Source organism: Pan troglodytes, chromosome 11, assembly GCF_028858775.2.
Source record: "Pan troglodytes isolate AG18354 chromosome 11, NHGRI_mPanTro3-v2.0_pri, whole genome shotgun sequence".
Classification (NCBI taxonomy): Eukaryota; Metazoa; Chordata; class Mammalia; order Primates; family Hominidae; genus Pan; species Pan troglodytes.
The window spans coordinates 10,938,995-10,953,706 of record NC_072409.2 but is presented as its reverse complement, the minus strand read 5'-3'; the positions used below and the strand labels follow the sequence as shown (position 1 = coordinate 10,953,706).

The 14,712-nt window shown below is 55.0% G+C and overlaps 2 protein-coding genes across 17 annotated transcripts in view; one reads left to right on the top strand and one right to left on the bottom strand.

The window, feature by feature from the left end:
- Positions 1–2,288, top strand: part of LRSAM1 (leucine rich repeat and sterile alpha motif containing 1) — a 51,779-nt gene extending 49,491 nt beyond the window's left edge. For all 16 annotated transcript variants that reach the window (XR_010148839.1, XR_010148838.1, XR_010148840.1 and 13 more), the window contains one exon: positions 1,563–2,288. Coding sequence is in view for 12 of the 16 variants with exons in the window: in XM_001149463.6 (XP_001149463.1) it covers positions 1,563–1,688 (126 nt within the window). In the remaining 4 variants the exon portion in view is untranslated. The remainder of the gene's footprint in view (positions 1–1,562) is intronic.
- A 1,829-nt stretch (positions 2,289–4,117) lies between these two features.
- NIBAN2 (niban apoptosis regulator 2) overlaps positions 4,118–14,712 on the bottom strand; it is a 63,623-nt gene continuing 53,028 nt past the window's right edge. The window contains exons 9-14 of the mRNA XM_016961709.2: positions 8,879–9,066; positions 7,779–7,934; positions 7,207–7,323; positions 6,878–6,985; positions 6,652–6,763; positions 4,118–6,216 (exon numbers count right to left, since the gene is read on the bottom strand). Of these exons, the coding sequence (XP_016817198.1) occupies positions 5,630–6,216; positions 6,652–6,763; positions 6,878–6,985; positions 7,207–7,323; positions 7,779–7,934; positions 8,879–9,066 (1,268 nt within the window). The 3' untranslated portion in view covers positions 4,118–5,629. The remainder of the gene's footprint in view (positions 6,217–6,651; positions 6,764–6,877; positions 6,986–7,206; positions 7,324–7,778; positions 7,935–8,878; positions 9,067–14,712) is intronic.

Here is a 14,712-nt window from a genome sequence, read left to right as displayed (position 1 = left end):
GGGTTGTCTCTGAACGTGTTTTCTCCAGTTCTCTAAGTAGATTGTGCTCATCTAGAAAGAAGGCAGGAAATAAAGATGACCCCTGGTCCCATGACCCAAATATGAGCTGCGCTCACATCATTTTCCGGACCTTTTTCTTTTTGTTCCTACTTAATAAATACGTTAGGAAAAAATTTCCCAAATCATGAAATATCAACAACATGATTTACCCTGCAGAGGCTTTAGAAAATCATCTTTTGGCCGGGCATGGTGGCTCACGCCTGTAATCCCAGCACTTTGGGAGGCCAAGGCAGGTGGATCACCTGAGGTCAGGAGTTCGAGGCCAGCCTGGCCAACATGGTAAAACTCCATCTCTACTAAAAATACAAAAATCAGCCAGGCGTGGTGGTGGGTGCCTGTAAGCCCAGATACTTGGGAGGCTGAGGCAGGAGAATCGCTTGAACCTGGGAGGCAGAGATTGCAGTGAGCCAAGATCCCACCACTGCACTCCAGCCTGGCAGACAGATCGAGATTCCATCTCAAAAAAAAAGAAAAAATCATCTTTTAAAAATTCATTAACACTTACTCTAAAAATTACACAGAGCAGTGAATGAAATACAAATCCTCCTTTGCCTCCACTGAGGGATCCTACTTAGAAAAGCAGCCATGTTTGCAGTTTGATGATTCCAGGGTCTCCAGTTGACCTGACTCATGCCATGATATGGATGGACCTATTGGTTCCAAATATAATCCCTGTTCTGGGGCCCTTGGCATTCCAGACAGCTTTGAGCGGAGCTTGGATCACTTCCTGAAAGCAGGAGATGCTAAGGCAAAGTGTGGTCCTGAGTCAGTGGCTGCTGCTCCGGGTTGGGATCATTTGTAGACTGAGGAGTTCAGGGCCTGGGCAAGTGCATCAACAAGAAAGAAGCCTGAACACCCTGCGTGCCCTCCGGTAGGGGCTGGCTGAATAGGCCTCCGTCGCCTGTCCAGAGCGCAGGAATATAATCCCCAGTTTTATTTAAGAAAGAATCAGTTGGGGCATTTATATGGGTATTTATATTTTTTACAAACTATAGAGAAATAGCAAACTGCTAACAGAAGGCCTAGGTTACCCGTTTCGGCCGTGCCTGCTCTGTTTCTGTGGTGGTCAAATGCCTGAAGGCCCCACTATCAGGCGTTTATGGTAAAAGATGCTAAAGAATAATGAAGGGGGCCGGCACGGTGGCTCACGCCTGTAATCCCAGCACTTTGGGAGGCCGAGGCGGGCAGATCACTTGGGGTCAGGAGTTCGAGACCAGCCTGACCAACATGGTGAAACCCCATCTCTACTAAAAATACAAAAAATTTAGCCAGGCATGGTGGTGCACGCCTGTAGTCCCAGCTACTTGGGAGGCTGAGGCAGGAGAATCACTTAAACCCGGGAGGCTGAGGTTGCAGTGAGCTGAGATCACACCACTGCACTCCAGCCTGGGCAACAGAGTGAGACTCTGTCTCAAAAAAAAAAAAAAAAAAAAAAAAAAGACGGGCCTGGGACTCCTGGAACCCGGTAGGGCCGGCCACATGCTCCCGCTCTCCCTCCCCAGGCCCAGATGATCTTCCTCAACTGTGGCCACGTCTGCTGCTGCCAGCAGTGCTGCCAGCCACTGCGCACCTGCCCGCTGTGCCGCCAGGACATCGCCCAGCGCCTCCGCATCTACCACAGCAGCTGAGTGCTGCCCACCCACCTGGGCCTGGTCCTAGCCCTGCCTCGGCCACTGTGAGCCCCGGGCTCCTGCTCAGCCTTGCGCCAGCCAGACTCGTATGAGGCTCCCCTCTCCCCTGGGCCCCTTCCCCACTGCCCAGGAGCCCCCATCCTAAGCTCCAAGCACGTCTGGGCCAGGCAGAGGTGATCCTCATCCATGACACCACCAGTCTGAATGGTCCTGGGGGTTGGGGCTGGAGAGGCCGCTGCACCACCACCCGAGCCTGGGAGCCAGCGTCCCCGCCTAATCACGGATCTGCTACCTCCCAGCTGTCTTGACTGAAGGCCACTGCCCCTGCAGGAGCTTGGGTCCTCAACTGGGGGCCATGCACAGCCCCCTCCCACCCTGCATGTGGGAAGGGAGCAGGAGGGCCTGGCTGGGTGAGGGGAGGCCTTCCTGGGAAGGCGTGTGGTGCAGGCCTGTGCTCACAGTGGCACCAGCAACCCTGGGTCTCCCTCTCTGCTGCTCCCCAGAACCCCGGGGCCCTCCTGCTCTCCACAACTGTCCCTCCTTACCCCATGTAGCTCGATCCGAAGCAGGAGTGTCAATAAACCTGTCTTCAGTGCGCTTCTGGCCTGAGTCATCACTGGGTTCTCATGGGAGCCCAGGGAGGGGAGGGGACGAGGTCTCGGGATGGGGCTCCGGCAGAGGGCAGCTCTTCTCGGGGAAGGAGCCAGGAGTGCGCCGCACCTCAGTCGAGAGGAGAGGTCAGGTAGGGCCATCTTGAATGTCGCGTTATCCCAGCGCCCCCTTCACAGGTGGAGAGACCAGGGCCCAGAGGCAGCCAGGGCCAGTGATGGCTGCGGCCTGTGCCTCCATGAGCGGAGGAGCCCCGTGTGTTCCGTCCATTATCCCAGTGAGGCAGCTGAGGCTGATGGGGGTAAATGCCCAGGGCCTTGCAACTGGGACATGGTGATGCGGGGTTTGAGGCCCAGAAGCATCCTCACCTTCAAGCCCGTGCGGTTGTGCAGGTTGGTCACTGCACAGTTCTTGGAGACATATACACTTGCACTCGCTGCAGAGGTGCACGTTGATTACGCATTTTCCGGCAGACGGCGTTGAGCCAGGTGCAGCCTCTTCCTTGGGCTCCTGGCAGGCCTGCTCGGAGCACCTGGGCTCTGCCTCCAGCTCACTCAGTGATCGTGGCCAGTGTTTGGGCTCGTTTCCCTGTGCATTCAACACAGGACGTGATGCAGCCCTGACCGGCTGGTGGCCTCCAGGGGGCGCTGAGTGCTTGCCCCAAGTACAGCGTCCGCAGAAGCAGGCAGGAGAGTTCAGGTCCTGGGGTGGCAGAAAAGCCCTACGCCTGGGCCTGTTTCCCTCTCACTGAGACCATCAGTCCTGTGCACTGAACGGGGCAGGCGAATACCCTTTGTCGTGTGAGTCATTTCCCAGGCAGGAGCTGGGTGGCCTTTTCCCACCCACAGTTCCCCCTCCTCCCAACACCCTCCTGAGCTCAACTTGGCCAAGAGAGGAGAGACTGAGGCAGGTGGGGCTACCTCCTGGAGGGCAGTGCTTTGCAGATCTCCTTACGCTCTCACTAGGGCCCAGGGAGGCCTCATGGAGGATCTCGAGGCTCAGTGACCTGCCAAGGACAACAGCAAGGGACAGCCACATCCCTGGTCTCCGGCCACACAGCCCCGTGTTCTGCACCTCAGCCCTTGTTGACCGAGGGAGGCCCAGGCCCAAGCCCTAGGCCACCATGGACAGGCTGGCACCAGGGAAGCCAACATCCCCAAGGTGACTGGCTGCCACCCCACCAGTAGGGACATGTTTTTACCCATAGATGGGGCAACCCACCCCCAACAGCTGCAGGGGCTCGAGGGTTGTTCCTGGTGCCACATAGGCTCGGCCCAGGTCCCCACCTTCCAAGGCCTCAGTGTACACATCGGTGAAATGGTGGTGACGACTGTGTCCACTTTCTAGAGCTCTCTCGAGGCTGCTGTTCCTGCACACAAGGCGCTTGGCCCACAGTGAGCGCTTGGTAAACAGGAGTGTGATCGGGAGCGTTGAAGGAGCTGGCATCACTGTTTGGATCCAGCCCGAGCCTGGGCCCACCCCGCTGTGGGCACCCCAGGGCCCTGACTGGCCTTGAAGCTGCTGCCTGCTGCCATCCCTCTTGGACTCACCATCACCCAAGGCTGCCCGAGCGGCACCCGGCACAGGTCTGGCTGAGGAAGCTGCCTGAGCTGCCACCAGAAGGCAGGTCACCTTGGACAAGTCCCTTCTCGCTGAGCCTGTTTCCTCTTCTGTAAAATGGAATAAGAACTCAGATCATAAACATAGAGGCACTCAGTCAAGTGAGAAGCCCAGAAAGCCGAGCCGTATGGGGGCCTAGACACAGTCCCCAGCCCAGGCCCCCCGTCCCCTACCCCAACAGCACCACTCAAGGCAACTGGCTTTAAATAAAGCGTTTATTGATTAGTAGAAGCATGAACAGTGTGCATAATATTTTCAATACAATATCAGGGAGGGATGATGGGAGCCCCTCAAAAGGCACTAGAGGCGCAGATCTTCGGGACAAGAGGGAAGAGATGCGCCAGTGACCAAGGCTGGGGCAGCTGGGGGTCCCTGAGTGCCAGGCGCCACCACACGTCCTGTGGGTCAAGGCGCCTCCTCTGGGGAGCAGGTCTAGGGCACGGAGGATGCAGGGCTGGGAGGGGACCCCACCTCGGGGACCCAAAAGGAGTCCATTTCTGCCCTGCCCCCTGCAAAGCAGCAGGGGAGGGGGCCTGGGGGTCCTGGGGTGGGGGATCCCAGGCCTGGGCCCATCCTGGCTTGACCCTTGTCCCAGGAACAAGAAGCTGAGGAGGGACGACAGCCAGGCCCAGAGTGACTCACAAGGACATCCAAAGAAGGGACTGGATTTTCAGAGGGAGGTGACTTGGTGACTGAGAGGCAGCAGAGGCCAAAGCCTGACCCCAGACCCTCAGGGAGGGCCCACCCAACCTGTACCCCTCAGGAGCCCCGTCCGGCTCCCCAGGCAACCACTGAGGACCTCGGGGTGGCCTGTAGAAGACAGAACCCAGCCCCATTACACCCCTTGCTGCTGTTCCATCCCCAAGCACCAGACAGGGACAGGGACCAGAGGGAGACCTGTGGGCCAGGCGGGCAGGAGGGAGGCAGGCTGGGGCCGGGAGAAGGGGATACACAGGCCCATAAAACCTCAGGCTCCCCATAACCCTCACTCAGCCATCTCACTCACTCACTTACTCCCAGTATCCCCCAGGATGGGGGTCCCCTCCTTCACTCAGGACACTTCCCCTCCACAGACCTGCACGTTCTGGGCCTTTCTCATTTCACCCCAGGCCCGCCCACCCCATGAGGCACCCCCTAAATCTCACCTCTCCACCCAGCACCCCCAGCCTGGCTCCAGCCTGAAGACCCCCTCCTTCCCATTCCCTCCAGAACAGGGGGGAAAGCAAGGCTCGGTCCACCCCTAACTGCAGAAGGAGCAGGGCCAGGAGGGCAGCAGTGCTCCCTCTCCCAGTCCTGGCCCAGCCAGCTCCTGGGTGAGTGGGCGGGAACCCACTGGGCTCACACCAGCTTTCACCTCCCTCTCTCCAGGAAGGATGGCAGCACCCATGAGGGGACGGAGGCCACAGAAGGACAGGAAGGGAGGGGCTTTCCAGCCCCCCAGCAGTGTCCAGCCCTCGGCACAAGCAGGAAAACCCCAAAACCAGCCCCTGCATCTGAGATCATCCCACAGAAGAGAAAACAGGGAGCAAGAAAGTGTTGTCTGAACCCAATAAAGTGACTCAGGTAGGCCCGCTCCCTGGCGGTGCCACACAGCCCTGCCCCGCCTCCACCCACAAGGCACAGACCAGGGTGCCCTCCCCAGAGCTGAGCCTGCCTGGGTCCGGAAGGGAACGGCCTGTGCCATGTGCAGCAGTCAGGGACCCACTGGCCTAGAACTCGGTCTGCACCCCTGCACTGTCCTCGGTGGTGGTGTGGAGGGCAGGGTGGCTGCTGGGGCTGGACACCTGCTCTCCAGTCTCCTGGTCGCTGGGCTTGGGGGGCCCAAGGTCCACAGCCTTTCCAGGCAGGAGATGCTGGAGGGGTGAGGCAGGCGGCGAGGAGGCCTCGGGGGCGGCCTTAGGCTGGGGACTCTCCCCAGTGGGGGCCCCGTTGAGCAGGGGGCCGGCTGGCGGGGGGCTCTCAGGCCGCAGACCTTGGGCCAGCAGGCCTTGGATCTCAGTGACACTGTCCGGGGACGCAGGTGGTGGTGACTCAGGGCTAGCCTCAAAGGGCAGCCCCGCCTCCTCATCCTGGACCACGGAGACCACCTGCTTGGCGCGCCGTCGCTTTTCCGAGAGCGTGGCTGCCTCCGGGGTGCTGGGGCTGGGGCTGCCGCCCCCGCCGCTGTTGCTGTACTCCTCGCCCCAGTCGATGGGGGCGCCCTCGGCCAGCAGGTGCAGGTTGGGGTCACTGTTGTGCATGACCATGCTGTCCCGGTAGAGGTTGTGCTTCCTCTGCACCGCGGCCTCCTTCACAGCTGCAGGGCCACAGGGGAAGGGTCAGGACACAGCACTGATCCCACAGCCGCCCCTGTGCTGGACTCTGCTCAAAGGAGACCCGTCTCATCCCGCCGTGGGGGTCTGTGATTGGGATGTGACTCATTCCAGGCCTCGTTGCTAAAAGCAGCAAGGCCGTGATGCTAACTCCAGGCCCAGGCTGCTGACCACATGTCATCTCATCACTCCTCTGACCCTCCCAGCAAAGCCAAGGACGCGAGAAGAAACTAAAGCACAGAGACGCAAGGCTACGGCCGCTCCGGAGGCCACACAGCGAACAGTGGGCTTCACCCAGCCCCCAGGTGCAAGTCTGGGCTTTTCTTTGAGGCTTAGCTGACCCCCTCAGCTGCCACCACTTCTCAGCTGCCCCCCCAGCATCCTCCTGGCAACAGTCCCCACCCCGGGACGGCACCCACCCTGCAGGATGTCCTTCATGACGGTCTGCAGCACCACCTCCTCGTACGTGTTTTCCACCAGGATGAACCTGGCAAAGTCCTCGAAGATCAGCTCCTGGAACCGGGGCAGCTCCTGCCCGGGTGGGGCGGCAGAGATGAGAGGTCAGGGCCAAGGGTAGAGGGAGGTCTGTGGGCTCCATCCCCCAACTTAGGTCCCAAACGGCTGGAGCAGGTGGGGGCTGCTCACCGACTTGCAGGTAGGGGCCAGCTTCTTGAGCAGGAACGGGATGCTGACCTGCAGCAGCGCCTCCCGGAAGAACCGCTTCCGCACAGAGCTGCTGTCGTAGTCGTATTTCTGCAGGGAATGAGGGGGTCGGGGGTCTGCAGGTCAGTGGGCTCCATTGGCCCTGAGGGTAGGACGAGGCCAGTGGTCCGACCCAAGCCTCCAAGTCCTCATCCGCACAAGAGGACCATGGCGCCTCCTTGCAGGGACAGCAATCCTGGTGGTGGCCGGGGATGAGGCTCGGGGCTCGGCCTCGCCTAGGACGGTCCGGGGCAGGGCGTGGGGCCGCTCACCTTCAGCACCCGCTCCAGGACCCGCTGGATGGACTTGCACAGCTCCTCCTTGGTGGGCCCCTTCCCCAGCTCCTGGTGCAGGAGGGTCTCGAACGTATACACGGCATTGTCCATTTGCTGCAGGGCATACCGCGGACATGTGAAGCCCCCAGGGTGACCACAGCCCCTTCCTGGGTGCCACTGAGGGGTCCTCATCCTCAACCAGCCCCCCACCCCGAGGCCTGCCAGGGAGGAATGGCAAGCGGTCTATGCCCACCCACTCATTTGCCCACTCACAGCGCTGCACGCTGGAGCAAGTCCCTGCCTCAAGGCAACAGGAAATATGGGAAGGGGCCTGGGGGCGCAAGGAGAGCTTCCTGGAGGAAGGGGTCTCTAAGCTGAGACCTGGGAAGTGAGTCAGAATTAGCCAAGTGGGCAGAGGCACAGATGTTCCAAGCAGAGGAGGAGAGAGCGTGCCAGGCAAGCGTGGCTATGGCGTGACAGGGGACGGAGCAGAAGGGACCCCCTGGGCGAGGGGGCCTGTGGAAGGCGGTGGACAGGGTGTGGGGTGGGGGTCGTAGCCTCGGGTCTACCTCCCGCATGTGGATCTGGGCTCGCTGCTTGAACACGGACGTGCTGGACACATCAAATCGCTGCTGCAGCCCGTCCAGTCGCAGCGACTCCATCTTCTCATAGCAGCTCTGCATCTTCAGGGGGTGGTACGCCAGCCGGGACAGCTTCTCCATGTACTGCAGGGGGCGGGGCCGCGGGGGCTGAGCAGGGCTGCCCTGTGGCCAGGCAGCACCCCCCACACACTTTGCCTGGGTCCTCGAAGTCCAGGCCCTGGGGCTGGCGCCTGCTACCAGGGATGGCCACCTGGTGCTCATGGCCACAAAGGTAAACCCAGGAGGGCCCAGGACAGAAGCATGAGGCTCTGAAGGCACGGAGGGCGCAGTCCAGTGGCACAGCACTGTGGAGAGGCAGCCTCGGTGCCGGCAGAAGGCGCTCATCCCTTCTGAGGTGCTGGGTGACCTTGGGCAAGTCATTCACCCTCTCTGAGCCTCAGTTTCCTCAGCTTCAAAATTGGGAGAGAGCTTTCCTGCTCTCCAAGGTCCTCTCCAGGTCTCAGATTCTGGGATTATTATGGTCTGTGGACTCCCCATTTCAGAGTATAAAGGAGGAAACTAAGATACAGGATAAATTCAATCTGACAACTATGCGGGCTCCGGGCAGCCAGCCCAAGATGGACACTGTGGAAGGACATTCACCCCGAGAGCCAGATAACTGAGGTCAAGTAAGGGCAACGGCTGTCTCCATTTGGAGGGCGCGTGACTTGTGAATTCTGCCTTATCAATCTCATTGCTCCACCTGAAGCCCGCCCTTCCCTCTCCCCTCCTCTCCTTCCCTCCTTCCCTCTCTTCTGTTAAATTCTTTTCTATTTCAGCACCACTCTTGGTTACTAAAGGCTGGTGGCCAGGAGCTAATGTTCCCTCTTTCCTCAAACTGCAGGCCCCACGAGGACTCCAACAGCCCTGGCCTCACGGCCTCTGCCCCTAGTCCCCAGCAGCCCTTCCCCGTCTACAGGGACGGCCTTGGAGGGGAACGGCTGCCCTGAGTCACGCAGCCGGGGCCCTCTGGGACAGACCAGACCTACTCTCAGGAGACCCCCTCCTAGGGGCGGTGCCGGCCTCACCTCGCCCAGCTTGTCAATGCCGCCCTCATTGATGACGTTCAGGTTCATGTCCGTGACCTCCTTGAAGAAGACATCTCGCACCTCAGTGAAGCCCTGGCTGGTGGGGACCATCAGGGCCTCCAGGATGGATGGGATGTAGGGCTGGACATGGTTCCGCACGCACACCTCTGCCTTGGGGAGGATGAAGGCTGTGCCCCGAGGGAGCCGGGTCAGCAGGGGCTCCCCAAGGAGCACCTCCCAGCCATCCCAGAGCCCAGGTGCTGGAGGCTACTGTATTACTATTATTATCATTATTATTATATTTTTTTTGAGACGGAGTCTCGCTCTGTCGCCCAGGCTGGAGTGCAGTGGCGCGATCTCAGCTCACTGCAACCTCCACCTCCCAGGTTCAAGCAATTCTCCTGCCTCAGCCTCCTGAGTAGCTGGGACTACAGGCGCGTGCCACTGTGCCCAGCTAATTTTTATATTTTTAGTAGAGACAGGGTTTCACCATGTTGGTCAGGCTGGTCTCAAACTCCTCACCTCGTGATCCACCCGCCTCGGCCTCCCAAAGTGCTGGGATTACAGGCATGAGCCACCATGCCCGGCCTATTATTATTTTATTTGAGACAGGGTCTTACTCTGTTGTCCAGGCTGGAGTGCAGTGGAATAATCAAAGCTCACTGTAGCCTCAAACTCCTGGGCTCAAGCAATCCTCCCACTTCAGCCTCCTAATATTATTATCATTTTTATTTCAACTTTTATTTTAGATGCAGGGGGTACATTGCAGGCTTGTTCCATGGGTACATTGTGTGACCCTGAGGTTTTGGGTAGGATTGATCTCATCACCCAAGTAATGAGCACAGTGCCCAAAAAGTAATTTTTCAGCCCTCTCCCAACTCTCTCTTCCCATCATATTATTATTGTTATTAATTTTTGAGACAGAGTCTCGTGCTGTCGCCCAGTCTGGAATGTAATGGCGCGATCTCAGCTCACTGCAACCACTGCCTCCCAGGTTCAAGTGATTCTCATGCCTCAGCCTCCCAAGTAGCTGGGATTACAGGTGTGCACCACCATGCCCAGTGATTTTTTTTTGTATTTTTAGTAGAGACAGGGTTTCACCATATTGGCCAGGCTGGTCTCAAACTCCTGATCTCAGGTGACCCGCCCACCTCGGCCTCCCAAAGTGCTGGGATTATAGGCGTGAGCCACCGCGCTCAGCCCCCATCAATACTTTTATTATTATTATTATTTTAAGAGGCAGAGTCTCACTGTGTTATCCAGGCTGGTCTCAAACTCCCTGGGCTCAAGTGATCCTCCTGCCTTGGCCTCCGAAGTGCTGGGATTACAGGCATGAGCCACCATACCTGGCCAATATTATTTTTTTAAAAAAAACCACTGGGGGCAACATTAGCAAGCTGAATGATTTCAGAGAAATAGTGGATAAAGATGAGAAATCCATGCAGGAAAAATGACAAGGTGTTCTGAGATTGGACCCTGATCTTTCTGAAACCATGATGGCAAAAAACTAAGAAAACTGCCATCTGACAAGAGATTAATAATCAGAAAATATGAGGATCTCAAACAAGTCTATAGGAAAAAAATCCTAGTAATCCAATTAAAAATGGGCAAAAGATTTGAATACATATTTCCCCAAAGAAGACATATAAATGGCAAACAGGCATATGAAAGATACTCAACCCAAAACAGGCATATGAAAAGGTACTTGACATCACTGATCAGAGAACTGCAAATCAAAACTACAATGAGATGCCACGTCACCCCAGTTAAAATGGCTTTATCCAAAAGACAGGCAATAACAAATGCTGGCGAGGATGTGGAGAAAAGAGAACCTCCGTACACTGTTGGTGGTGTGAAAGGAAAATATCTTAGGCCCCCAGAATTACGAAGCTAAAGGGAAAAGTCAAGCTGGGAATTGCTTAAAGCAAACCCACCTCCCGTTCTATTCAAAGTCACCCCTCCGCTCGCTGAGATTAATGCATATCTGCTTCCCTCCTTTGGAGAGGCTAATCATCAACTCAAAAGAATGCAACTATTTGTCTCTTTTCTTCCTATGACCTGGAAGCCTCATGCCTGCATTGAGTTGTCCTGCTTTTCCTTCAAGTTCTCCCGCCTTTCCGGACTGAACCATGTTCATTTTACATTTTTTTTTTTTTTTTGAGACAGGGTCTCACTCTGTTGACCAGGCTGGAGTATAGTGGCTCGATCTCGGCTCACTGCAGCCTCTGCCTCCCAGGTTCAAGCAATTCTCATGCCTCAGCCTCCTAGAGCAGCTGGGACTACAGGCATGCGCCACCACATCCAGCTAAGCTTTGTATTTTTAATAGAGACGGGGTTTCACCATGTTGGCCAGGCTGGTCTCGAACTCCTGACCTCAAGTGATCCACCCGCCTCGGCCTCCCAGAGTGCTGGGATTACAGCTTGAGCTGCTGCGCCCGGCCCATTTTACGTATGTTGATTGATGGCTCAGGTTTCCCTAAAATGTATAAAACCAAGCTGTGCTCTGACCACCTGGGCACATGTCATCAGTTCCTCCTGAGGCTGTGTCACGAGTGCGTGTCCCCAACTTGGCAAAATCAACTTTCTAATTTAACTGAGACCTGCCTCAAATTTTCAGGGTTCACAGTGGGAATGTAAATGAGTACAACCACTATGGAGAACAGTTTGGAGGTTCCTCAAAAAACTAATAGAGCTACCATACAATCCAGCAATCCCACTGCTGGGTATATACCCAAATAAAGGAAATCAGCCCATCACAGCGATATCTGCACTCCCGTGTTTGTTGCGGCTCTGTTCACAACAAGCAAGATTTGGAAGCAACCTAAGTGTCTATAACAGACGAATGGATAAAGAAAATCCGGTACATATACACGATGGGGTACTATTCAGCCGTAAAAAAGAACGAGTTTCAGTCATCTGCAACAACATGGTTGGAGCTGGAGGTCATTATATTCAGCCAGGCACAGAAAGACAAACATCACATGTCCTCACTTATTTGTGGGATCTAAAAATTAAAGCAAATTGACATTTTGGAGGGGGCCTCCCCTGTGGGAGCAATAAAAAAGGTAAAAACAGACAAATAAACAAACAGAAAACAAAGCAATTGAGCCCATGGAGATAGAGTAGAAAGATGGTTACTAGAGGCTGGAGAGGGTAGTCAGGGGGCGAGGGGGAGATGGGGATGGTTAATGGGCACAAAAAGTAGAAATGTCAGAGGCATTTGAATCAGAGCAACTGTATCTTAAATAGGAGCTGGGTAAAATGAGGCTGAGACCTACTGGGCGGCACTGCCAGGCGGTGAAGGCATTCTAAGTCATGGGATGAGATAGGAGGTCGGCACAAGATACAGGTCATAAAGACCATGCTGATAAAACAGGTTGCAGTAAAGAAGGTGGCCCAAAACCCACCAAAACCAAGATGGTGACGAGAGTGACCTCGGTCGTCCTCACTGCTACACTCCCGCCAGCACCATGACAGGTTACAGATGCCATGGCAACGTCAGGAAGTCTCCCTATATGCTCTATCTAAAAAGGGAGGCATGAATAATCCACCCCTTGTTTAGCATGTCATCAGAAATAACCATAAAAATGGGCAACCAGCAGCCCTCGTGCTCTGTCTACGCAGTAGCCATTCTTTTATTCCTTCGCTTTCTTAATAAACTTGCTTTAACTCTATGGACTCACCTTGAATTCTTTCTTGCCCAAGATCCAAGAACCCTCTCTCGGGGTCTGGATTGGGACCCCTTTCTGGTTACAGAATGAATAAGCCCTAGTATTTGATAGCGCAACAGGGTGACTATAATCAATAATAATTTAATTGTACACTTAAAAGTAACTAAAAGAGGCTGCACAGGTGCGGTGGCTCAGGCCTGTAATCCCAGCACTTTGGGAGGCCAAGGCAGGAAGATCACTTGACGTCAGGAGTTTGAGACCAGCCTGGCCAACATGGTGAAATCCCATTTCTACTAAAAATACAAAAATTAGCCGGGTGTGGTGGTATGTGCCTGTAATCCCAGCTACTTGGGAGGCTGAGACAGAAGAATCACTTGAGCCTGGGAGGCAGGGGTTGCGGTGAGCTGAGATGGCACCACTGCACTCCAGCCTGGGCAAGAAGAGTGAGACTCTGTGTCCAAAAAAAAAAAAAAACTAAAAGAATATACTTGGATTGTTTGTAACACAAAGGATAAATGCTTGAGGGGATAGATACCCCATTTCCCATGATGTGACTATTACACATTGCATGCCTGATCAAAACATCTCATGTACCCCATAAATATGCACACCTACTATGTACCCACAAAAATTAAAAATGAAAATAAAATAAAATAAAATAAGAAAACTGCCAGCCCAGAGGTGTCAGCAGTGTTCTGCTTAGCTAGAAGTAGACAAAAACTCCTTTAGGATGGGTCTTGCTTCTTCGTTTGAACAAAAAGAACAACAGCAATGAAAAATACGTTACTAGATTCAATGAGCCTCTTGGTTTTACAAAAACTGGGCTGATCCTCTCTGGAATAGTGTGGCTGGCTCTGCATAATTATGTAAAAGGCTTCTTCCTTTGGGTAGGGACCATCTCCAGAACATTCTGACCAAAGCATTTTCACTCGAGAATATTTAGATGTCCGCCCCCATCCCAGCCCAGCTAATGTCCTTTGTTCCACACAAGAAATGTCAACGCTCAGTGTCCTATCCAGCTGTCAACCAATACTCAGGATCTGGCTAGTAAAGAATAACCTACAGGAGACCAGGCGCGGCCACTCATGCCTGTAATCCCAGTGCTTTGGGAGGCTGAGGCAGGAGGATTGTCTGAGGCCAGGAGTTTGAGACCAGCCTGGGCAACACAGTAAGACCCCCCTTCTCTCTCTCTCTTTCAAAAAATTTTAAAAGAGACAGAGTTTTGCCCAGCCAAGACCCCTTTCTCTACAAACAATTTAAAAATTAGCCAGGCTTGGTGGCCTGCACCTGTAGTCCCAGTTACGCAGGAGGCTGAGGTGGGAGGACTACTTGAGCTCAGGAGGTCACGCAGTGAACCATGATTGTACCACTGCTCTCTACCTGGAAGACAGAGCGAGACTCTGTCTCTTAAAAAACAGGCCGGGCGGCCAGGCGCGGTGGCTCACGCCTATAATCCCAGCATTTTGGGATGCCGAGGTGGGCGGATCATGAGGTCAGGAGATCGAGACCATCCTGGCTAACACGGTGAAACCTTGTCTGTACTAAAAAATACAAAAAATTAGGTAGGCGTGGTGGTGGGCGCCTGTAGTCCCAGCTACTCAGGAGGCTGAGGCAGGAGAATGGTGTGAACCCGGGAGGTGGAGCTTGCAGTGAGCCGAGATCACGCCACTGCACTCCAGCCTGGGCGACAGAGCGAGACTCCGTCTCAAAAAAAAAAAACAGGCCAGGCACAGTGGCTCACACCTGTAATCCCAGCACTTTGGGAGGCCGAGGCAGGTGGATCACTTGAGGTTAAGAATTCAAGACCAGCCTGGCCAACATGGCAAAACCCTGTCTCTACTAAAAATACAAAAATTAGCTGGGCATGGTGGCGGGTGCCTGTAATCCCAGCTACTTGAGGGGCTGAGGCAGGAGAATTGCTTGAACCCGAGAGGCAAGGTTGCAGTGAGCCCAGATTGTGCCACTGCACTCCAGCCTGGGCAACAGATCAAGACTCCATCTCAAAATAATAATAATAATAATGGCTGGGCACAGTCGCTCACATCTGTAATCCTAGCACTTTGGGAAGCCAAGGTGGGTGGATTGCTTGAGCTCAGGCATTTGAGACCAGCCTGGGCAACATGGCAAAACCCTGTCTCTACAAAAAATACAAAAATGTGCTGG